This window comes from Oryctolagus cuniculus, chromosome 2 (genome assembly GCF_051225735.1).
Source record: "Oryctolagus cuniculus isolate XC-2025 breed Fujian yellow rabbit chromosome 2, ASM5122573v1, whole genome shotgun sequence".
NCBI classification, from domain to species: domain Eukaryota; kingdom Metazoa; phylum Chordata; class Mammalia; order Lagomorpha; family Leporidae; genus Oryctolagus; species Oryctolagus cuniculus.
This window is the reverse complement of record NC_142868.1, coordinates 120,606,263-120,630,470: the sequence shown is the minus strand read 5'-3', so window position 1 is coordinate 120,630,470 and position 24,208 is coordinate 120,606,263. Positions and strand designations below refer to the sequence as shown.

The following is a 24,208-nucleotide window of genomic DNA, read 5'->3' as shown; positions in this document are numbered from 1 at the left end:
GCAGCCTGCATATGTGAAAGCAGATGGTGCTTTTCCTTGAGAGCCACAAGAAAGAGATATATGTATGCAGTTCAGGTAGAGGGATGACATCACCCCTCTCAACAACATTACCTCATCCCCTAAGCAAAGGAATGAGTCACCCAGATACCCAGCTGCAAATCTCTTGGTAGAAAAAAAATGTAGGTTACGGTGATGATTTTCACATTCCACTGAGTGGCCCCTGTAAGCAGCTATCTGTTCTAATTCGCTGCTCGGCGTCTCAGACTAATTGTGTGATTCGCCTCACCCTTCCGTCATTTTAGAAAGGCTGAATTCTCATTATTTTTGTATTTATTTCTTCTGTTTGTTTTTAACTGCTCATAATTTTAAAATAAAAGGCTTGTCACATAAGCTAGCAAAATCAATACCAAAAATGCAGCATCTCTGTCTGAGCAATCATGAGGCAGTTTAGTAAAGCGATCCCCTTTCTGTTGCCGAACAAAATCATAGTGGCTTAACGACTATCCATGGCATATGTAATGAGAGTTTGCTATCAGAAACCAGAATGCAAAAATAACTCCACATTTCAAGGGGAAGAAGGAACTTCAACTGAGAATACAAAGGAAGTACAACCACTAAAATGGATCCTACCAGAAATGCAGAAAAACAAAACAAAACAAAACAAAACAAACAAACAAAAAAAACAAAAAAACAAAAAAAAAAACAAAAAAAACCAACCCTTCTATTCAAAAAATCCTTTTCTCACTTGGTTCTTCTGTATTTTCTATTGCGACCACACTCCTCCCCACTGACACACACACTTTTGGGGTTATAGTCAACTTTATTTTAACCTACTATAAAACATTTCAATCATACAAGATATAAAGAGACTAATATGATTACCATCCCCAAGCTATATATCATCCAGTTTCAATAATTATCAACATTTTGCCAACTGTTTCCATCGTCTCCACTCATCCACTATATGCCTGTTAATTGCCATAAAGTCATCAAATACTCAAATTTCATGGCCTCAAAAAATCTTACAAATATGGAACCCCAAGTCTCTATATATTTGATTTCCCCTCTCCCCCACCCCCAAGAGGCCTTTCACTCCTTTCTCCATGCATTAACGTACCTGACAAACCAGACTGTCTTATACAATGTCCTACACTCAGCGTTTTTGTGTCATTTATCTTGTTCCTTTTATTCCATATATTTCCTGAAAAGTGGGATTAGACTTAGAGCTTTGATCTGATGCGGGTTTAATTTTCTTTTCATTTGTTGATTGATTTATTTGAAAGGCAGAGTGACCTAGAGATCTTCCATCTACTGGTTCACTCTTCAAATGCCTGTAATAGCCAGGAGTGGGCCAGACTGAAACCAGACACCAGAGACTCCATCTGGGTCTCCCATGTAGGTGACAGGAACCCAAGTACTTGGGCCATCATCTGCTGCCTTCCAGGTACATTAGCAGGGAGCTGGATAGGAAGTGGAGCAGCTGGGACTCAAACTGGTGCCCATATGTATGCCAGTGCTGCAGACCAGGGCTTTAACTGGCTATGCCACAGTGGCGGCCTCATTGCCTTAATTTTTTAATGTTACCATCAATCAGTGAGTTTGAGGCAGTCAGCTGATTCTAAGAATTTTATCATCCTGTCACCATTTTTGTATCAATTGATGATCTACTAAGTCATTAAAGAGAATAAAAAAAGTCATTTCCAAGACTGCCATTCTTTCTGAGTTTGTCAGCTAGGCTTTTTCTATAAGGAGCTGCTCCTGACTGAATTTGGAAGGCAGTGTTGCATAAACTAACATTTTCTTGTGGGGAGCAACTGAGACTAGACTAAGTTACTGGAATTAAGACTTATTCTATGCAACTGCTCTCCCACAATATGGCGCTGAGGGAGCAAACAACCTCTACACAGCTGCCTCTCGCCAATTTGACTGATAAGCTGCAGGAGCTGATCCTGCTCCTGATTGGAGGAGAGCAGCGTGCTCGGTGTGTGGGCAGCAGAGTTGGGATTGGTGGAAGAGGACTATAAAGGAGGAGAGAGACAACAGAGAGACAACATGCACCAGGAACATCTGAGGGAACACCTGAGGAACATCTGAGCAGCCCCCGAGGGAGCCGGCGGGCGTTGTGCCGCTCCTCCGCGGAAGTGGGGAAAGGGGGGGGGGAGGTGCCGCCCCTCCACCTCCGTGGAGGGGCCGGAAGCTAACCCAGGACAGCGTCGTTCCTCCGCGAGTGAGCGACCGGCAGCTAACCCGGGAAGGGCCGGGCAAAAAGAACAGCGCAAGGTCTAGTGTCGTTCCTCCGCGAATGGGGGAGCGACATTTTCTGTTAGTGTCTCAGACATTAAACAACCTCAAATCCCAAAAGTTGTATCCAGAAGTAACCCATGCACAGTTAGACTGAAAACCGGAAATGGCTCAGGAGACTTAGTGAGACCACACTGTTTCCTATCAGAAAAGAGGGAAAAGGAACAGAGGACCCTGACAGTTCCAAAAGCCAAGATCCTGGGACAAAGGAAGAAGCAGGAAGAGTTAAAAAGGAGAGGTTAGTGTGGCAGGTTGCAGAGTCACAGAGCGTAATGATAAGGATTCAAATAACCAGCAAAGAAAAAGCATGGGAAACAGCAACTCCGCCAGAATACCTGCTGGACAAGCAATCACCAACTCCAGGGAGGGCGGACCTTGGGAACAGTGCTTAGTGCCGCTTGGGACGCAGAATGCCTGGTCTGAGTCCTGGCTCAGCTTCCAGCCACCTTCCTGCCAGTGTGTGGCGCTGGGCATGCAGCAGGTGATGACTTGAGTGGTTGGGTCGCTGCCACCCCACGTGGGAAACCTGGATTGAGGTCTTGGCTCTTGGCTTCCACCTGCTTAGCCCCAGTTGTTGTAGGCATTTGTGGGGTAAATCAGCGGATATGAGATTCTCTCCCTCTTAATTTTATTTGAATGGCAGAGAGACAGAGAAAAACTAAAAAACAAACAACTCCCGGGAGCATCTCTATGATACTATAGTAACTGATGCTTACAATGATCTCAAGAAATAAATAAGGGGCTGGTGCTGTGGCGTAGCAGGTTAAGCCACTGCCTGCAGTGCTGGCATCCCATACGAGCTCCAGTTCAAGACCTGGCTGCTCCACTTCCAATCCAGCTCTCTGCTGTGGCCTGAGAAAGCAGTGGAGGATGGTCCAAGTCCTTGGGTCCCTGCACCCGCATGGGAGACCCGGAAGAAGCTCCTGGCTTCTGGCTTTGGATTGGTGCAGCTCTGGCCGCTGTGGCCAACTGGGGAGTGAACCAGCAGATGGAAGACTTCTCTCTCTCTCTCTGCCTCTCCTTCTCTCTCTGCATAACTCTGACTTTCAAATAAATAAATCTTTTTTAAAAAAGCTAAAATTCAGCCGGCGCCGTGGCTCAATAGGCTAATCCTCCACCTTGCGGCGCCGGCACACCGGGTTCTAGACCCGGTTGGGGCGCCGGATTCTGTCCCGGTTGCCCCTCTTCCAGGCCAGCTCTCTGCTATGGCCAGGGAGTGCAGTGGAGGATGGCCCAGGTGCTTGGGCCCTGCACCCCATGGGAGACCAGGAAAAAGCACCTGGATCCTGGCTCCTGCCATCGGATCAGCGCGGTGTGCCGGCTGCAGCGGCGGCCATTGGAGGGTGAACCAACGGCAAAGGAAGACCTTTCTCTCTCTGTCTCTCTCTCACTGTCCACTCTGCCTGTCAAAAATTAAAAAAAAAAAAAAAAAGCTAAAATTCACTAATATGAGGCAGATGTCCAATATTTGAAAAATACTCTATTGAAAATGCTACACTTGTTGTCAAGAGTCCTCCTTGCTCAGAAAAATTGCTTTCCTAGCCACACCAGTTGTTTTGCAAACTGTGGTGGTGGGCCAACAACTGGGGTCCAAATACGAAATCAAGACTTATCTTCAGGGGCCAGCGCTGTGGCACAGTAGGCTAAGCCTCTGCCTGCAGCGTTGCCATCCTATATGGGTGCTGGCTCATGTCTCAGCTACCTCTCTTCCAATCCAGCTCTCTGCTATGGCCTGGGAAAGCAGTAGAAGATGGCCCAAGTCCTTGGGTCCCTGCACCCACATGGGATACCTGGAAGAAGCTCCTGGCTCCTGGCTTCACATTAGCCCAGCTCCTGCTACTGTGGCCATCTGAGGCGTGAACCAGAGGATGGAAGACCTCTCTCTCTGTCTCCCCTTCTCACTCTCTGTAACTCTACCTCTCAAATAAATAATACAAAATTAAAAAAAAAAAAAAAAAAACCTTCTTGCAGGGTTGGTGTGGTGGTATAGCTGGTAAAGCTGCTGCCCGTGACGCCAGCATCTCACATGGGCACCGCAGTCCAGCTCCCTGCTAATGTGCCTGGGAAAGCAGCGGAACATGGGCCCAGTGCTTAGGCTCCTGCACCCACGTAGTAGAAGAAGCTCCTGGCTCCCAACTTCAGACTAGCCCAGTTCTGGTCATTTTGGCCATTTGGGGAGTGAACCAGCAGATGAAAAAATCTCTCTCTGTCTCTCCCTCTATGTAACTCTGCCTTTCAACTAAATAAATCTTAAAAAAAAAAAAAAAAGTCTTGTTTGCAGAGAGCTGACTGCACCTCACCTGCCCTATTTCCTGGGCCCTGGCTCCACCATGCTCTCACTGTGTGACCTTGGGTAAAAACTAGCACTGTACTGTTTTACAGTTTCTCACATTCGCTTAAGTCACCTGCTCCCCGTCCTTACTCTCCACTGCCGGCTGATGTGGTGGCCAAACCACTGATTCACAGGCGCCCTGCGTTCCCCATGCCTTCCTCAGCTCCCCCACAGTCCTCACCACCAAAATGCAGAGGGTTTGACACTCTCTGGCTGAGAGGCTTTCAGCGAGGCCCTAACGAATCGAGGGGTTGTCTCTGAGGCATCTGCTTCATTAGCAGTTATCTCAGTTGTGGGAGTACTTAGACTTAAGTAGTTCCCAAGTACTCTTACTAAGTAGCAGTTAGAGAGACCCAGAGGATAGCAGGAAAACCCCTACAATCCTACAGACTGTCCTTTTCTCTCCACCTTTCCTGACTCTCCATCCTCTCAGTTTACAAAACATTAGCGTATAAGTTTGCTCGTGAGTCGTCTTCCCCGTCACTCACTCTCTGTCAAGGTGAGTGATCCTCCCTGTCCCCGGCCCCTCCTCTGCGAGCATGTGACCCACAGTCCCACGCCTGCCTGGAGGGTCCTCCCATGCACTCAGAACAACGTTTCCAAACAAACTCACGTTCTTCCTCTCTCCACCTGATCTTAATTGACTCTGAAATCCTCCTTTGGTCTTCGAATTTCATAAAGGCCTTCCTCCCTAAACTCCCCTTGAACCCATCACTTTCCCTCACCCCATTTCCACTGTCACCACCCCAGTCCCAGCGATCATCCCCATGATCAGTCTCTTAACTGGCCCAGGAGACTGGAAGTTGTCTCCCCGCTTCTGCCTGCTCCTGTCCTCTCTGTAAATTCAGAGTGACCACTCCCACTTAAATTCCTCATGGGCTTTGCAAGCCTTGCACGGCTGATTAGACCGTGCCCGTCCCATCCCTGGCCTCCCTTGATGGGCTGCTTTCCCTGAACCTCTTCCTTGTTGCCGTCCTCATCTCTTACTCCCCAGAGCGTGCCATAACACATCTCACCACACAGCCTTGAGACACAAGCTATTTCCAGTCTTTCCCCACCTCTCTACCCACCTCTTGCCTGGGCAACTCCTCATCAGAGATCATTTTTTTTTTTTCTTTAAAAACAATGGTGGGGTGGGGGGAGTTACAGAAAGAGAGAAAGAGAGGGAGAGACACAGAGGGAGAGATCTTCCATCTGCTGGTTCACTCCCCAAATGGCTGCAATGGCCAGGGCTGGACCAGGCTGAAGCCAGGAGCCAGAAGATCTCCCATGTGGGTGCAGGAGCCTAAGGACTCGGGCCATCCTCCATTGCTTTCCCAGGCACATTAGCAGGGAGCTAGATGGGAAGCAGAGCAGCTGGGACTGGAACTGGAGCCCACAGGGGATGCCGGCACTGCTGGCGGCAGCTTACCCTGCTACGCCACAGCGCCGGCCCCCCATCTTGAGAAGCCTTCTCTCAACACCAGATGAGGTATGCAGTTATCCTTGCTATAGCGTCTCAGTGCCCCATCCTGCCTTGTGGCAGTCACCACACTTGATTACATTCTTTACACTATTATAATTGTTTCACATCTGTCTCCTAACTGGCTCTCCATAGAGCCATCTTAAGTTTCTTGAGGGCAGGGACGGCATGTGTCCTGGGCACTGCTGTAGCCAGTGCCCAGCCCTGTGTCAACCCCCGCCTGCAATGCTGAATGCAGCTTTATAGGTGTTCAGTTGGTGTGCCTGCGGCTGTGTCACTGGGGTTGTCTAAAAGGTAGTTAGGCACTCTCAGTCTCCTGAGCCAGGTATGCCATGCGCATGATGTCTTGGAGGAATCCGTCTTAGTAAAGCACATGAAAAATTGCAATTAGAGAAAATACAAACTCAGTGGTGAGCGTTGAGGTATTTCAAAAAGCATGAAATGTTGAAAAGTAAAGGAATAACATGAAGATCCTGGGTGAGTCTCAGCTTTACATCAGACAAGAATCTGGTCCTTCTTGAACCCAAGTTTTCTTATTTGAAAAATGGGGGTTGGGGCCAGTGCTGTGGCATAGCGGGTAAAGTTGCCACCTATAGCGCTGGCATCCCATATGGGTGCTGATTCAAGTCCCAGCTGCTCCACTTCCGATCCAGCTCTCTGCTAATGGCCTGAGAAAGCAGTAAAAGATGGCCCAAGTCCTTGGGACCCTGCACCCATGTGGGAGACCTGGAAGAAGCTTCTGGCTCCTGGCTTTGGATCAGCACAGCTCCAGCCATTGTGGTCAACTGGGGAGTGAACCAGCAGATGGAAGACTTTCCCTCCCTCCCTCCCCTCCCTCCCTCTCTCTCTCTCTCTCTCTGCCTCTCTAATAAATAAACTTAAAAAAAAAAAAAAAGAAAGAAAAATGGGGGTTGATAAGACTTCTTTTTTTTTTTTTTTTGACAGGCAGAGTGGATAGTGAGAGAGACAGAGAGAAAGGTCTTCCTTTGCCGTTGGTTCACCCTCCAATGGCCGCCACAGCTGGCGCGCTGCAGCCGGCACACTGCGCTGATCGGAAGCCAGGAGCCAGGTGCCTCTCCTGGTCTCCCATGGGGTGCAGGGCCCAAGCACTTGGGCTATCCTCCACTGCACTCCCTGGCCACAGCAGAGAGTCGGCCTGGAAGAGGGGCAACTGGGAAAGAATCTGGCGCCCCGACCGGGTCTAGAACCTGGTGTGCTGGCGCTGCTAGGTGGAGGATTAGCCTATTGAGCTGCGGTGCCGGCCTGATAAGACTTCTTAACAAGACTATGTTAATCATTAAATAATAATAATAGATTTGAGATCACTTTGCAAACTATATGTGCTAATCAAATAGTTATGTAGACACAATGACCCAAGGCTGCTTATTTTGTTTGTTTATATTTTTAAATATTTATTTATTTGAAAGGCAGAGTTACAGAGAGAGAGAGAGAGAGAGAGAGAGAGATCTGCCATCCCCTTGGTCACTCCCCAAATGGCAGAAATGGCTGGGGCTGGGCCCAGCTGAAGTCAGGAGGCAGGAACTCCATGTGGATTTCTGATGTTGGTGGCCAGGGCCAAGCTCTTGGGCCATCTTCTGCTGCTTTTCCAAGCACATTAGCAGGGAGCTGGATCTGAAGCAACTGGGACTGGAACCAGAACTGAGATATGGGATGATGGCACTGTAGGTGGCAACAACCCACAGAGACACAAGGCTGACCCCACAGAGCTACTTACTGTGTACTTCTAATGCAATGCGTCTGCATGTGTATGTAAGTGAATGCATACATGCATACTTATTAAAGAAAAAAGTTAAAAAAGACATATACTCTTAATCTGGAAACATCTGACTACCCATAATCCCATCATGATCACTACTTTATCCTCTATAAGGACACTTCAGAACAAAAAAATGTGGTTCATTAATATAAAATTTCAAAAATAAAAAAAAAACCTTTTGGAATTCAAATAGCTGTTCCAAAGTAAATTCAAGGAGAAAGCAGACAAATTTTATTATGCTTGGTCAGTTATTTTTTCACCTACCCACGAATTCACAACATCCACTTAAAAATAAAGCCTCAAAAATGAACAAATGTGAACTGACTATAGAATTAAATATATCAAACTGCAGCCAGTTTTTCATTTATCAGAAATGTCTATCTGACCTAAAATTCTTGTTTGAAGATTGCATGGAAACTCTGAAGGATTGCAAAGCACTGTCGATCACTAAGAAAATCAGTATTAAATAATGTACAGTGTATGAAACATAAAATGGTAACTCACCCTTAATTAACCAAAACGAGCAACTGATTACACTACTTGATGCCAGAATGGACTATTTGTGACTTAAAAAAAAAATGCTCCAGCATTGTTATAGTGTGGAAGTATTTTTTTGTTTCCTTTAAAACACTGAAATTACCATGATGCCAAGACTATTTGCTAAAAGTCAAGTGTCCTTGGGAATCATCTCTCAAAGACTTGAGAAAGAGGCATCACAGGTGACAACTAATATTACCAGAAGCGACATGCTTTAAAAATGCAGTAGGAAAAAAACTCAAATGATCTAGCATTTATTTGCAATGAATGTGAATTTTTTTAAAAAAGCAGGAAAATATCAAGTAGTTAATAATTCTTTCCTTCTCTCCTTAGTCATCTTATAAACCAAAAGACCACAAGGAAAACTACTAGACTAGCTTTTCAAGCATACTTTTCGCAGTCATGATGAAAGAGCACTGATTTTAATAACTGTCTCTGCCTTTGCTAAGATTAATACACATTCATGAAGTAGATAAACAATGTGCTCCATGAGTCAATTTCCTAAGAGATAGGGTCAAATCAATTTCTCATTTGGCAGCACGCAAGCTGGAATAATTTGGTTTAGTTCACAGCACTGCTTTTAGCCATGCTAAGGGACTAATAAAACAAAATTCAATCAAATAATTGCTTCATTTCTATAATTAAAAGAAAAGCAATTAAGCTAAGCAATTATTTAAAAAGTGCCTTTTAACATGACTGACAGGCACTCTTCAAAATACATCATCATCCTCGATGAGATAGCCAAACTCAAAATGGGTTACTTTTGTCCAAATGAAAAACTATAAAGTGACTTGGACAACTTCCGGTGCACAGTAGAGAACTTTTAAAAGAGATTACAGATTTCCTTTTTCTTTCCTTAAAGAAAAAAAAATTTTTATTTGAAAGCCAGTTACAGAGACAGAGAGGGAGAGACAGAAAGATTTTCCACCTGCTGCTTCACTCCGCAAATGGCCATGACAGTCAGGGCTGGGCCAGGCTGACACTAGGAGCCAGAAACTCCATCCAGGTCTCCCACAAGGGTGGCAGGGGTCTAAGTACTTGGGTCATCTTCTAATGTCTTCCTAGGTAAAATTAGCAGGGAATTCAGTTGAAAACAGCCAGGACTAGAACCGGTACTCCAATATGGGACACCAGCAAAGTAGGCCTACTCACTGCACCAGAACCCTGTCAGGCTTTGATGAGCAGTCAAGAAGCCACTGGGGCACCCACATCCCATATCTCAGAGCCCAGGTCTGAGTCCCAGCTCTGCTCTTCATTCCTTCGTCCTGTTCACGGCACCGTATGAGGGGGCAAGTGATGGGTCATCAAGGAGGGTCTCTGAAACCCGCATGGGAGACAGAAATTGAGTTCCTGGCTCCTGGCACAGCTGTTGTAGGCATCTGGACAGTGAATCAGCAGATGGCAGATCTTTCTGTCTCAAATAGATAAAATAGGTAATAATAAAGCAATATCCAAAAAGGCCCACTAATGAACTCTCGGTGGGCAAATCCCCAACCATGAAAGCTGTACTCTTTTCAAAGGCCCTCCCACCAGGCAGGAGGGACTACAGAGTGACGCAGGCTGGAGAGCATCTGCACCTGTCTGAAAGAGAAAGGCAGCTTCCCTTGGGGAGAAACGTGCCTAAAATAAAATGCAACCCCCAATCCTAAGTATAGACTACAACAGAGTTGTTTATTCTTCTTAAGAGAGCAACAAAGGGGCATTTTAACAGACAAAACAAAAACACGTGGTAACTCTGAAAAAAAAAGATACAGGGATTTTCTAAGTGCAGGTTTCACACACACACACACACACACACAATTATAATATGCAGTCTGAATAAAGCGAAGGAAGGTCTTATGTGTATAATTGTGTTGTAAGATACAGATAAATAGTTCAAAAATACCATATCTACTTGGATTTAGTGAAGTGTGATCCAAATGCCATCCAGAGACCCCAAAGGGGAAAAGAAGAAAAACTATGCCATATGTTACAAAACAGAATTTTAAGATGGTCAGTGAGGAGCCACAGCCCAGTCTCCTTAGTGCTTTTTCAAGGTTGAATCTGCACATAAATTGCCAGAGGAAAGCAAATCAGATTTCACCACAGGGGTCTTTCTGAAAATTAAAGATAAAATGCTTAGCTATTATTAAGTGTCAAAAATGTTAGGCTGAGAACCCAGGCACATCTGCTAGAGCTGGCAGAGCGAACTTCAGATCCATCGCTTGTTCTCTCACCCACATGCAACCCAGCACACCCACACTCCCACACACATGTATGGTTTTCTATCATTTTTTTTAAAGATCTTATTTGAAAGGCAGAGTTGGGGTTGGGGTGGAGGAGAGGAGGAGAGGAGGAGATACACACACACACACACACACACACACATACACACTCACACACACAATCTTCCATCCAGCTTGTTCACTCCTCAAACGGCCCAAATTGCCAGAGCTAGGCCAGGCCAAAGCCAAGAGCTTATTCCAGGTCTCCCATGTGGGTGTGGGGGCCCAAAGGGCTTGAGCCATTCTCTGCTACTTTCCCAGGCACATTAGCAGGGAGCTCAACCGGAAGTGAAACCGGCACTCATATGGAATGCGCGAGCGGTAGGCGGGAGCTTAAGCTACTGTGCCACAGTGCTGGTCCCATCAATATTCTTTTGAGGGAGTTTGTAACTACCTTGCCAATAGGAGACAGTGTCAAAACAGACCTGTGTTGCAAGGAACCCGATCTTCCTGTGGCACATGTGATTCCTGGAGCCACAACAATCTAGACATTCAGTCTGATCTCATAATTTTACATCAAAGAAAATAAAGCTCTCTGCGCTAAATAACTGAGCAAGTTAATAGAAGAATCCTGACTAGCAGTTCCTGGCCCTCCCTCCACACTACTGCCTATCCCAAAAAGTTCTTGTGCTGCCTTTATATTATTCCAGCAATCATCCGTGAGAACCATAATCTGTCATTACACAGTCTGTCAAGTCTTTTATCCTCCAGCTTCTCCTCCGTAGATCTATATGTAAGTTTAATAAGTGCTGCACAGAGAATACAACTTCCTGCGGTTTTCTGAGTTTAAGCTGTTTCATTTTCAAACTACTCTTGATGAAAGCTTAAAGAAGCTGACATTGTACTGCAGGAATCCCCAGATGGAGCCATGTGTCTATCTTTGGTCAGGTGGGATGCACCTGCTGTATAGATCTCCCTGCCAGCTCTTTCTGCCTCTTTCCTGCACTGCCCTTCCCAACCAAACACTGCATTTAGAGAAAACTTACAAAATTAACTCTTAGGAAGCTTAGGGACCTTCATAGAATTTTGGACGAGATGCCTTTAGAAGGTATTACTACTACTCGATGCATCCAACTCAGGGCATTTCAAACAGCATTTTTTGAACTTCTTTTTTTGTGGTACTTTGTCCAACGTTTGAACATAACTTTCAGAGGCTGTGTAGTGCACATGTCACTGAACAGATAATTAAAACTCATAATATATTCCTCTCTCCTTGCTAATATGTTTATAATCTCACAAATATTCATAAAATTTCTCTCATAGACTAGGCCAACAACTCTCAAAGGGTGGTCTGCAGACTCTCCCAGTGGTGTGGAAGGTCAAACAGCTTGATAATCAGGTGTTATTTGCCTTTCCATCGTGCTGTTATTTGCACTGCTGCTGTGAAAGCAATGCTGGCTAGAACTGCTGGTGCCTTAGCAGGAATAAAGCACCAAACGAGTAGTCATTGTATGCTTCACTGTCACAAACAGCAACAGAAAATAGATAGTTGCCCTTTTTTAAAAAAAAAAGAAAAAATATTTATTTATTTGAAAGAGAGGGACAGACAGAGAGAGAGACAGAGACAGAGAGAAAGCGCCAGAGAGATCTTCCATCTGCTGGTTCACTGCCCAGATGGCCACAACACCAGGGGATGAGCCAGGCTGAAGCCAGGAACCAGATGCTTCTTTGAGGTCTCCCATGCTGGTAGCACCCAAGCACGTGGGCCATCCTCCTCTGTTCTCCCAGACAAAGCTGGATTGGAAGTGAAGCAGATGGGTCTCAAATCAGCATCCATATGGAATGGCAGCATTGCAGTACTGCTTTACCTGCTATGCCACAGAGCTGGCCCTGATAATTGTCCTTAAGAATGTCCTTGGGGGCCAGTGCTGTGGTGCAGTAGGTTAATCCTCCTCCTGCAGTGCTGGCATACCATATGGGTGCCAGTTCTAGTCCCAACTGCTCCTCTTCTGATCCCTCCCTCTACTATGGCTTGGGAAAGCACTAGACGACGGCCCAAGCACTTGGGCTCCTGCACCCACATGGGAGACCCAGAAAAAGCTCCTGGCTTCGTATTGGCTCAGCTCCAGCTGTTGTGGCTATTTGGGGAGTGAACCAGAGGATGGAAGACTTTTCTCTCTGTCTCTCCCTCTCACTGTCTGTAACTCTACCTCTCAAATAAATAATCTTAAAAAAAAAAGTCTTTGATGATGAGCAATAAAAATGATTAATTTTATTAAAGCTTGACCCTGAGTACCCATCTCTTTACTACTCTGCATGACTAATGAGGTACTGTGTGTAGTTCTCCACATACTGAAGAACATCTTAAGGAAAAACACTTGTGGGACTGAATTCAGAGCTCAATGAGCTGCCTTGTTCAGAGCTCTATTTTCACTTGAAAATCAACTGAGAAAACCTATGGTTAGGAGACTTGGGTATTGGCAGACAAATAAAACGGACCTCATACTCCAAAGGAAACTGACAGTATTTGTGGTAAGATTCAGGGTTTCAGGTGAAAGTTAGCATACTGGAAAACTTTGATCTGCCAGTGCAAGCTTGATAACTTCCCAGGACTTAAGATTTTTCTGGTGAGTTCAGAGGTAATAACAACAGAGCTGATAGTCGATAAAGAAATACATCAACATTTGGAAGATCTATGGGACCTAGCAGGTCAATATTTTCTAAATGATGTTAGGAATCACAAAGCATAAAAGGCAAATCGGAACAATGGATGCTAATGCAACTAGGTAGAAAATGTAAACTGTATAATTTTGGATTCCATGGTGTGATTAACCTTTACAAATCTTCCACTTGTTTCCGTGTAGTACCAAATACAATGACCACGTCCCAGACCAGCAGAGGCAGCAGCTAGCAGTCTGTGCCCTCCACCCGCCCCAGGGTCTCTTCCCCCTTCCCTCTTCCTCCTCTTCTGTCTCCCCCTTTCCTCTCCCTTGTCTTCCTGTCCCCCTGTTGTCCACCCCCCACAGGCCTCCTGCACTTCCTCTTCACCCCTACTCCCCCTTTCCCCTCAGCCACCTCTCGCGCCTGCAGTTTTGGCTTCACACCATCAGTGACCACAGACTTGACCGTTCAAAGTCCAGCTCCCAAGAACATAGCACGACATGGACATCAGTGTGACTGAAGGTGGATTACATGTCACTCTCACCATCCGGCTACTTATGCATGGCAAAGAAAGTGTCAGTACCATCAGAAAGAAAGGGAGAATCTGACAAGAAGATGCATGAGGAGAGTGGTGCACGTATCAACATCTCAGAAGGGAAATGTCCTGAGAGAATGATCACTTTAGCTGGACCCACTAATGCCATCTTCAACGCATTTGCTACGATCATTGACAAACAGGAAGAGGACATCAGCAGCTCTATGACCAATAGCATAGCTGCCTGTAGACCTCCAGTTACCCTGAGGCTGGTGGTTCCTGCTAGTCAGTGTGACTTGCTCACTGGAAAAGGTGGTTGCAAGATCAAGGAAATACGAGAGGGGCCGGGGCTGTGGCATAACGGGTAAAACTGCTGCCTGCAGTGCCGGCATCCCATATAGGCCCTGGTTCCAGACCCAGCTGCTCCACTTCCGAACCAGCTCTCTGCTATGGCCTGGGAGAGCAGTAGAAGATGGCCCAAGTCCTTGGGCCCCTGCAACCGTATGGGAAGACCCAGAGGAAGCTTCTGGCTCTTGGCTTCAGATCGGTGCAGCTCCAGTCATTGTTGCCAATTTGGGAGTGAACTAGTGGATGGAAGATCTCTCTCTCTCTCTCTCTGCCTCTCTCTATATAACTCTGACTTTCAAATAAACAAATAAATAAAAAAAAAAAAAAAAGGAAAAACGAGAGTACAGGGGCTCAGGTGTAGGGATATGTTCCTTAACTCAACTGAGCAGGCCATCACTATTGCTGGCATCCCGCCCTCCATCACTGAGTGTGTCAAACAAATCCATGTGGTCATGTTGGAGTACCCCCAAAGGGTGTGACCATCCTGTACTGGCCCAAGCCGTAAAGTTCTTCGGTCATCTTTGCAGGTGGTCAGGACAGGTACAACATGGGCAGCGAGCTTTCCCCACACCACCCAGTCCATGTGCCTCAACCCTGACCTGGAGGGACCACCTTTAGAGGCCTATACCATTCAAGGACAGTATGCCATTGCACAGCCAGATTTGACCAAGCTGCACCAGTTGGCAATGCAACAGTTTCATTTTCTGTTGATACATGGCAATATTGGATTCAGTGGCATTGAATCCAGCTCTCCAGAGGTGAAAGGGTATTGGGCAGGTCTGGATGCATCTGCCCGGACTACTCACGAACTCACCATTCCAAATGATTTGATTGGCTGCATAATTGGGCATTAAAGAGCCAAAAAAAAAAAAAAAAAAATGAGATCAGTCAGATGTCTGGGGCACAGATCAAAATTGCAAACCCAGAAGAAGGATCTACTGATAGGCAAGTTACCATCACCAGATCTGTTGCCAGCATTAGCCTGGCTCAATACTCAATCAATGTCAGGTTTTCCTTGCAGACAGGTGGCATGGGGAGCAGCTAGACCACTGAAGACTCACCCACAATCCCTTTCTGCTGTTCACCACCCATAATTCATCTGTGTAGTTTCTGAACAGTCAGCTATCCAGGTTTTAAGTAGTCTGTAAATTTTTAGTTTCTACACACTTCATCATCCACTCGTGATTTTTTTAATTAAAATTAAAAATTTCTTTCTCTATTCAGCTGTTAACGCTGAGATCCATGTTTAGTTTTATAAGCTTCCCATGTTTTTTTTCTTTTGGGTTTATTTTTGGCTCATGAATTTTTCTGTTTGTCATGGAAATGTAAACATGGAATATTAATTCATTTCAGTTTAGTTCCATAATGTCAGAAATTTTCAAAAAAATTAAAAGATGGACTGGAGCTTTTTCTTTGTGAACAGAAAAAAAAAAACTAACAAAAAAACAACAACCACAATTATTTGAACAGACTACTAAAATGCTCATATCCTTCCCTTCTCTAACTATATACATATGTGGCTGGAGTTCCTCCTCCATATAATTTAACCAAAACAACAATGCAAAAATTTTAATGAAGAATCAGATTTAAAAACCCAATTGTCGGGGCCCACACTGTGGCACAGTGGGTTAAAGCCCCAGCCTGCGGCGCTGGCATCCCATATGGGCGCTGGTTCAAGTCCCGGCTGCTCCTCTTCATATCCAGCTCTCTGCCATGGCCTGGGAAAGCAGAAGATGGCCCAACTCCTTAGGCCCCTGCACCTGCGTGGGAGCTCGTGGTTCCTGGCTTTGGATCAGCTCAGCTCTGGACGTTGCGGTCATTTGGGGAGCGAACCAGCAGATGGAAGACCACTCTCCCTCTCTAATTCTTTCAAATAGATAAAATAATTCTTTAAAAAAATTGTCTTCTAGTAAACTAGGAATTAAAAGAGATTTACAAAAATGTGAAACAGTGCCACTTTTCTCATTACATTTTCTTGTGTTGGAAAATGTAGTTATTCTACATATGAATACATCATTTATGTTAACTGTGCAATGGGCTTTTTAATCTCTCTAATCAATTAATGCAAAAGTCTTTTGAAAATCCATTTTAATTTTTAATCTAAGATAAATATAACCCAACTGGGAAAAAGCTCTTTGGAACCCTCAATAATTTTTGCGAGAGTATAAAAGGGTCCTTAGACCAAAGAGCGTGAAGCCCGCTGTGCTACATGAACTGCCCAGCTTGATTATAAGAGACACATACAAGATGGGGAAACAGGCTCCCAGATAGGCAGAAGGTGGCTCAGTAAGCAAGTCTGGGCTTGATCCCAGCTTTATCAGACACTGGGCCTGTAACTTTAAGCAAGTAATGTCGGAGCTTCAGTTGTCTCTTCTACAAAATGGAACCAAGACACCAACTTCAGGAGGATTATTAATGAGAATTACACCATGTATAAGGCTCATCAAGTACACATTCACGTTGCAATGCTGTAGGAACAACGTTGTATGCTCTCAACAAACGGCCCCAAGAACTTGGGGCAGCAGTCAAATCAAGAAAAGCTATCATGTTTTCATCCCTGGTTCAATGCCTTTATTTTTTCTCTAAAGTAGAAAATTAAAATCTAGATAATGAAAAGATGTCTCAGGTTTCTTTTCCTACATGGAAAAATGGCCAATGCGCTTTTCATTGGTTGCTATAAAGGTGCACCATGAACTTTTGGAATACACTTGCAATTCAACATTTCAAACTATTCTATCCAAAGGATCTAGGTTTGGGAGTGGGTGGGAAGGAAGACGCTTAAAATGAGAGATCCCTACTAAACCACAGAAAACAATAACAACTAGGGACAGGAAAAAAAAAGATGAACTGTAGATTAAAACTCACATAGCTAATGTCACTTATTTTTAAGAACACCTTTGAGTATGACTAGCTACTTATCACTTAAACACATGCAATAGCACTTCAGTTATTACAGCTATTTGCATTCTACTATGTGAAACCATGCAACTTTTCCCTTGGTTTGTGTAAACGTTTCCGTTTGCACACACACACATGCTTGGCACCACTACAACACACTGTAACATTACCTTAGATGTAAGCAGCTTACAATCTTCTCATTTTGCTGATCATCGTTTATGTCTAGTTTAAAAATAAAGCAAAACGTGCATACCCAAGCATAATCCCAGCAGAACACAAATAAACACGTTTAGCTGGTACCACACCTAATTCAAAATTTTAATGTAATCTACAACCAAGTTGAATTCCCAGTAGAATAGAATGTCATTCTTCTCAAATGATATTTTCAGTATACTCTCTGATAGGAGGTACTTTAGTGGGGTACTTTGAAAGTCTAATCAGGGCTCAGTATACCAGGAATGCAGAAACTGGGCACCTGCCTGGGTGCACCAGCACAGGGCTCCAGTTGGCCTTGCTTGATAGCATAGGGAAGTCTGTCATCGCAGATGGGTCACCAGTAGCTACCTTCCATCAGAAGTTCCATCACTGCTTCTCAGGTCATTTCCAAGCCCCTCATGTTAGATTTCTTTTTCAAATTTAATTCTAGCCAGGAAGCTTTTTAAAGGGAAAGACTGATGGCAGAAAAATGACTACTCTAGGGAGTGTCCTATGGGACCAATTTGGTGTGGCCAAGGGCTGACAGCATTCTGGAAAGGAGGTGACTGCTTCAACACTAGCAGTCACAACTCAAAAAATGGACTGACTTTAACAGAAGAGTCAAGCTCCAGGAAAGGCGAGACTTACTTCATCAAGGAGTCGAGGTGGAAGTGTGACACAGTGGTTAAGTAGATCCTTGAGGGGGCCCATGTAGGAGGGCCTGGTTAGAGTCCCAGCTCCATGCCTCCAGCTACCCGCTAACACAGTCCCCAGGGGGTAGCAGATGTCGGCTCACGTACTTGGGACCTGGCCACCCACACAGGACACACAGAGTTCTGGGCTCCTGGCTTCAATCTGGCCTGGCCCTGGCTGTCATGGGCATTTGGGGAATCAACCAGCAGATGAAAGATCTCTGTCTGTCTCTGCCTTCCAAATAAAATGAACAAAACATACAGCTGCAAGCGAAGATTTAATCCTTCTGTCCCGCCCCGACCTCATCAAGGTAGACAGTGTCCTCATTTTATTGATTAGGACATTGAAGCTCTGAGGAGCTAAGTCACGTGTTCACTTGACGTCACGTGCCAGAGTAGTTTTGGAAGCAAAGCTCGTTCCTCTCTACCATTCTAGATCTCAGAATTACTAAGCACAATTTCCTTTTTTTTTTTTTTTTTTACAAATAATCAGATTTATCTAGAATTACATTCCAGGAAATTTCAGATGAATTATGCTTACAACTAGGATGTACCATTGAGGGAAAATGTAGGGAATATTAATGTATGAGATTTTACGGCATGGATTTCTAACCAGTAAAATACAATGAAGTTTTCATTTCTATTTGTCTTTTTTTTTTTTTTAAAGATGTATCTATTTATTTGAAAGTCAGAGTTACACAGAGAGAGGAGAGGCAGAGAGAGAGAAAGAGGTCTTCCATCCGATGGTTCACTCCCAGATGGCCGCAACAGCCGGGACTAGAACCGGCACTCATATGGGATGCCGGCGCTTCAAGCCAGGGCGTTAACCCGCTGAGCCACAGCGCCGGCCCCCATTTCTATTTGTCTTATTTCTCCTAGGGGGCCTTGTGAAAATAAGAATAAGAAATGATTGTGTTATACCTCAGGTACTGCGCTATATTGATACAACAGCTATTATTCCTCAGTTACTAATTTATATGATTTACTCAGTAAATGCTCAAAATAATCCTAAGAAAAAGGTGCTATTATGCATGCTATTTCATAGGGGGGGAATTATAGAATAGGAAAGTTATTATTTGTCCCAAGGGGACGCAGCCTGTTACAGGCAAGCAGAACTGAAACCCAGACACTGGGTCCTGAGACGAAGCTTTATATGCAAATACATATTATTAACATCAGCAATTCCGCATCATGTTCCCCAGTCAACGTTTAAGAGCAAATTCTTACCTCTGGTTTGCTGAGGCTGGATGAAACCAAGGCACCAGATCCCACATCTAAATCCCATTGCTTTTTGCCATGATTCTCAGGATCCAAGGCAGCAATTCTTCCATCTAAAGTGCTGATAATTACTAATGATCTGTAAGTTGAGAAATGAAAAGGACAGGATTAGGGGTGCACCTTTGGTTCAGTGCTTAAGTGGATACCTGGGACACTTGCAATCAATCCTGGTTGAGTCCCAGCTCCTCCACTTCCAACCCTATCCCTGCTAATGTGCACAATGGGAGGCAACAGATGATGGCCCAAGTGCCACCCACGTGGGAGACCCAGATTGCATTCCAGGCTCCTGGCTTTGACCCTGCCCAGCCCTGGTTTGTTGCAGGCATATGGGGAGTGAAGTATGGAAAATCACCACCTCTACCTTCCAGATAAAATGAAAACAAAAATTCAGGAAAAAAGTCAAAATAGGAAACTTTTAAAATATGAATAAAAAAAATTGAAAAACTTCCTAAGATACTGGGTACAATATTCCATACACTCCAGAGAATAGCCGCTGCCAGGCCTCTACTGCTAGGAGAGACGGGAGGGGGAGGCACCTTCCCCACGAAAGGTACAGTCTGGCCACTGCTGTTTTTAGAGCAGGACGGTTTCAATACGCCCATTTTCTGTTTATGCCACTTCCTGGTCGTCTCCATGCCCTGCACGGTCCTCTTCTACCCTCCTCGCCTCCTGAAAGCCTCCCCTGAAATACGGGCTTCCCGAACATTCACGGAGCTTCTTGCCCCCACAGAAACTGGGTGTTCCAGGCAGATTGCTTCAGCACAGGTGCAACGAGAATGGTTTTCCCCCAGCCCACGACAACAGCGCCCAGTGATGGGAAAGGTGTGCTCCTCGTATCTTGTGGCCATTTCTAGACGATTTTCTCCCGCTCCTCTCTGAAATTCTTCAGGGTCAGACTGTTCCACTCATTATCCCTCCTGCTGGTTGTCTCCTGATCCTTAGCCTCTTTCCTGGAAGGTTTAAGCTACCAGTGTACTGTCACAGCCTAACACACTTTTGCCTCAGTTCTTTGGGTTTTCATTCCACGCCTACCTTGCTTCAGCCACTCCTGTTGTCAGATCCTAGACTTTTGCATTAGTGATCACCACAACCCCTCATCCAGCTGAAATTTCAAGCACCTCACCCCAGCAGCCTACTCCACTCTTTCCAGTCTGCTTCCTCTACTTCCCTGACTCCAACAAACCTCTGACCCCACCAGAACCAAGAAGCCATTGATCCTAGGACCTTCACTACCATCACACCCTCCCTTCTTTCTTATCCAGTTGAAATGCCAGTCTTTCATCTTAAGCACTACCGTGCTTATGCCCTCAACTTCCTATCCCTCTCTCCCACGTCACACTGGACAGGCAGAACTCCGGCCCTGGTTAGATCCATCTTCCTCCTCTGTCTCATTCCCACATCCATGCAGTGGAATGCAGCTAGAGAAAAACGAAACCATGTTGACTTATCTCACTTTAACTCACGAACACAGTCGATGTTCAACTATCACAACCCACTCCCAGTCTACCCACTACCCCACTGAACTGGCTTAACCCTTTCATTTTTCTCTCTCCTCAGACTTTTGAGACCAGCTCTTCCAGGCTCACACGTCTCAGTGTGTGATTCCTGTTCACTTTGATGGAAACAGAAGTCATCAAATGAGCTTGTTCCGGGGCCAGGGCCATGGCTCGCTTGGCTAATCCTCCGCCTGCAGTGCCGGCATCCCATATGGGAGACAGGTTCTAGTCCCGGTTGCTCCTCTTCCAGTCTAGCTCTCTGCTGTGGCCCAGGAGGGCAGTGAGGATGGCCCAAGTGCTTGGGCCCCTGCATCTGCATGGGAGACCAGGAAGAGGCTCTTGGTTCCTGGCTTTGGATCCACGCAGCGCCGGCTATGGCAGCCATTTGGGGAGTGAACCAACGGAAGGAAGACCTTTCTCTCTGTCTCTCTCTCTCTCACTGTCTATAACTCTACCTGTCAAATAAATTTTTTAAAAAAATTATTTTAAAAAAAAAAAGAGCTTGTTCCCACCATCATGGCTCTCACTCACAAGCCCTTGAATACCACCATCCCTCCATGGGTATCAGAGCACTGTCCATGCTGCCATCCGCTACCTCCACTTAAGCCAACAGGCACCCTCCTCATGCACACCGAGGGCCTGCTCTAGAAAACACCGCCATGAGCTCCCACATCACAGGTCAGCTCTTCTCTCCTGGAGCACTTCTCTCAGCATTTGCTACAGAAGGAGTGTCTGTGTCTCCCCCAATTCTTGTGTGGAAACCTAATCCTACGGTGAGAGTATTAGGAGGTGGGGCCTTTGAGAGGCAATGAGGTCATGAGGGAGGAGCCCTCCTGAATGGATTCGTGCCCTTATAAAAGTGGCCCCCCAAATCCCTTTGCCCCTTCTACCACGCGAGGACACATGGGATGCTACCTGTGAGGAACGGGCCCTCACCAGATGCTAAATCTGCTGGCGCCTTGATCTTTGACTCTCAGCCTCCAGAACCTTGAAGAATACATTTCTGTTGTTTAGAAGCCTCTCAGGCTATGGTATTCTGTTCCAGCAGCCTGAACAGACTAACACAACATTGAAACTTGCTAGTATTTCCTCCACTTATAACCAAATCAGGGGCCGGCGCTGTGGCATAGTAGGTTAAGCCTCTGCCTGTGGCGTTGCCATCCCATATGGGTGCCAGTTTGGTCCCTGCTGCTCCTCTTCCAATCCAGCTCTCTGCTATGGGCTGGGAAAGCAGTGGAAGATGGCCCAAGTGCGTGGGCCCCTGCACCCGCGTGGGAGACCCAGAAGAAACCCCTGGCTTCGGATTGGCCCAGCTCCAGTCATTGCGGCCATTTGGGGAGTGAACCAGTGGATGGAAGACCTTTCTCACTGTCTCTCTCTTTCTCTGTCTGTAACTGCTTGTCAAATAAACAAATAAATAAAATATTTAGAAAAAAAAAAGACTAAACAAAATGAACACTTCTATCCCTTTCAGTTTCCAATCTATTTCCTGCCCCTTTTGTAATATAACTCCTTTTTTTAAACAAAATATTTCATTAATTATTTGAAAAGCAGAGTGACAAGGATAGAGAGAGGGAGGGAGGGAGGGAAGGAGAGATCTTTCATCTGCTGGTTCACTTCCCAAATGACTGCAACAGCCAGGACTGTGCCAGGTCAAAGCCAGGAACCCAAAATTCCAATTTGGGTGCAGAGGCCCAAATACTAGGTCTTTTTCTGCTGCTTTCCCAGGCACATTAGCAGGGAGCTGGATCAAAGTGGAGCAGCTAGGACTCGAGCCTGTGGCCATATGGGATGCCAGCTTCGCAGGCGGCAGGTTAACCTGATACACCACAAAGCCAGCCCCCAACACAACTCCTCGAAAAGAGTTGTTATGTCCTCTATGTCTCCAAAACCTCTCCTTCCCTCTGTCTTGAACCATTTTTAACCAAGTGTTAGCCACTACTGAACCTTGTGCCTCACTGAAGGGTTCTTCTAAGAGTCACCAATAACCTTCATATTGATTAATCTTGTGGTCAGAAGCACCCAAACACCAACTTCCCCTGTCATCATGAAACACTTTATGTAGCTTGCAGAACACCATGCTCTCCTAATTTTTTTTTTAAACTTGGTTCTGTGCTATTCTCTTTCAGTTTCATCTTCTGGTCTTTCTTTACCTTTCCTCTTTCTTAAAATAGTCTCTACTTACACACAAATTTTTTGGGTGATCTCATCTAGTCTCGTAGCTTTAAACTGTCAATTGTATGCTGGCAACTCCCAAATTTCTTTCCCTGGCCCCAAGCTTCTAAGTGAAGAATAAACATACATAACTGCCTACCAGATTTCCATCTCTAACAGGCTTCTCAAAGTTCACATACTCCAAATCAATACTCCCAGACAACTCCCCGAGTTCTTCACACATGTCAGGACCTTTGCAGGTACTACTGGTCTCTCTGCCTGGAACACACTCCCTCCCCAACCCCGGCCACCTCCCCAAATATAGCAGGTTCTCCATAAATACTTTGTTGAATGGAAGAAAGAACTGTACAGCTCCTGTAGGCCTATTTGTCTGCTTTAAATCCACAAATTCATGTAGAGTTGTGTTCCTGGTTAGGATTCTAAGATACAACTCTATCTCTTCCATTTCACTTGATGTACAATATACACAAATTCAAAGTAATAAACTAGTTGACCAAGATAAATAAGTTCAAGTAAACATGTCTGAAACCTTTCAAAGAATAATTTATCAAATGTGTAAAATCATTCATTTAGTTTCCAAACTATACACGAATTCTCATTTTGAACTTCTCAAGTAGTAAATATTACTCTAATTTGTGAAAATAAAGATTTAGCCAGACTGCAAATCCTAATAATTTTATATAGCAAACCAGAAGAAAGGGAACAATCCAATTTCCCTCCCTATCCAGTATTCCTCAGCTTTCCAAAGAAATCTATGTGAGAATTGCAAAAGAAGGGTACTCTGAATAAGAAAATGATGTTAGGGGTGGGTGTCTGGCCTAGCAGTTAAGATGCCGGCATCCCGCATCAAGGCCCCTGGCCTCATACCTACCTCTGGCTCCTGACTCCAGCTTCTTGCTAATGCAGACTCTGGGTAGCAGTGGTGGCTGAAGTAACTGGGTCCTGCCACCCAGGTGAGAGACCTGGATTGAGTTCTTGGCTACAGGCTCTTGGCTTTGTCCCTGGCCTATCCCCCAAGCTCAGCCCCAACCACTGCACGCATTTGAGGAATGCAACAAGCATATGAGAGTGCTCCCTTATCTTTCAGCCTTTCAAATAAATATCAAAAACAATTTTTTTTAATTTATTTATTTGAGAGGTAAGAGGGAGACAGAGAGGGAGAGAGCTCTGCATCTTCAGCAGGACCTATGTATTACCTACTTCTCTCTCACAACCTGTCCCTATCTCTCCCTCCCTTAACTGCACACCCATCCACCCATCACCTAACACTGCTCACTGTACAACGCCCCTGTGCCTTCACTCGCTCACTTCTGCTGC

The 24,208-nt window shown here is 45.3% G+C and overlaps 1 protein-coding gene and 1 pseudogene across 2 annotated transcripts in view; one reads left to right on the top strand and one right to left on the bottom strand.

Annotated features, from left to right (window-relative positions):
- Positions 1–24,208, bottom strand: part of EIF2AK3 (eukaryotic translation initiation factor 2 alpha kinase 3) — a 77,300-nt gene that overhangs the window by 45,686 nt on the left and 7,406 nt on the right. The window contains exon 2 of the mRNA XM_017340230.4: positions 19,170–19,299. Coding sequence (XP_017195719.4) covers positions 19,170–19,299 — 130 coding nt within the window. The remainder of the gene's footprint in view (positions 1–19,169; positions 19,300–24,208) is intronic.
- Positions 13,694–17,273, top strand: LOC100348883 (poly(rC)-binding protein 2-like; annotated as a pseudogene). Its single transcript, XR_016229215.1, has 2 exons — positions 13,694–14,158; positions 14,498–17,273. The product of XR_016229215.1 is annotated as a poly(rC)-binding protein 2-like (transcript).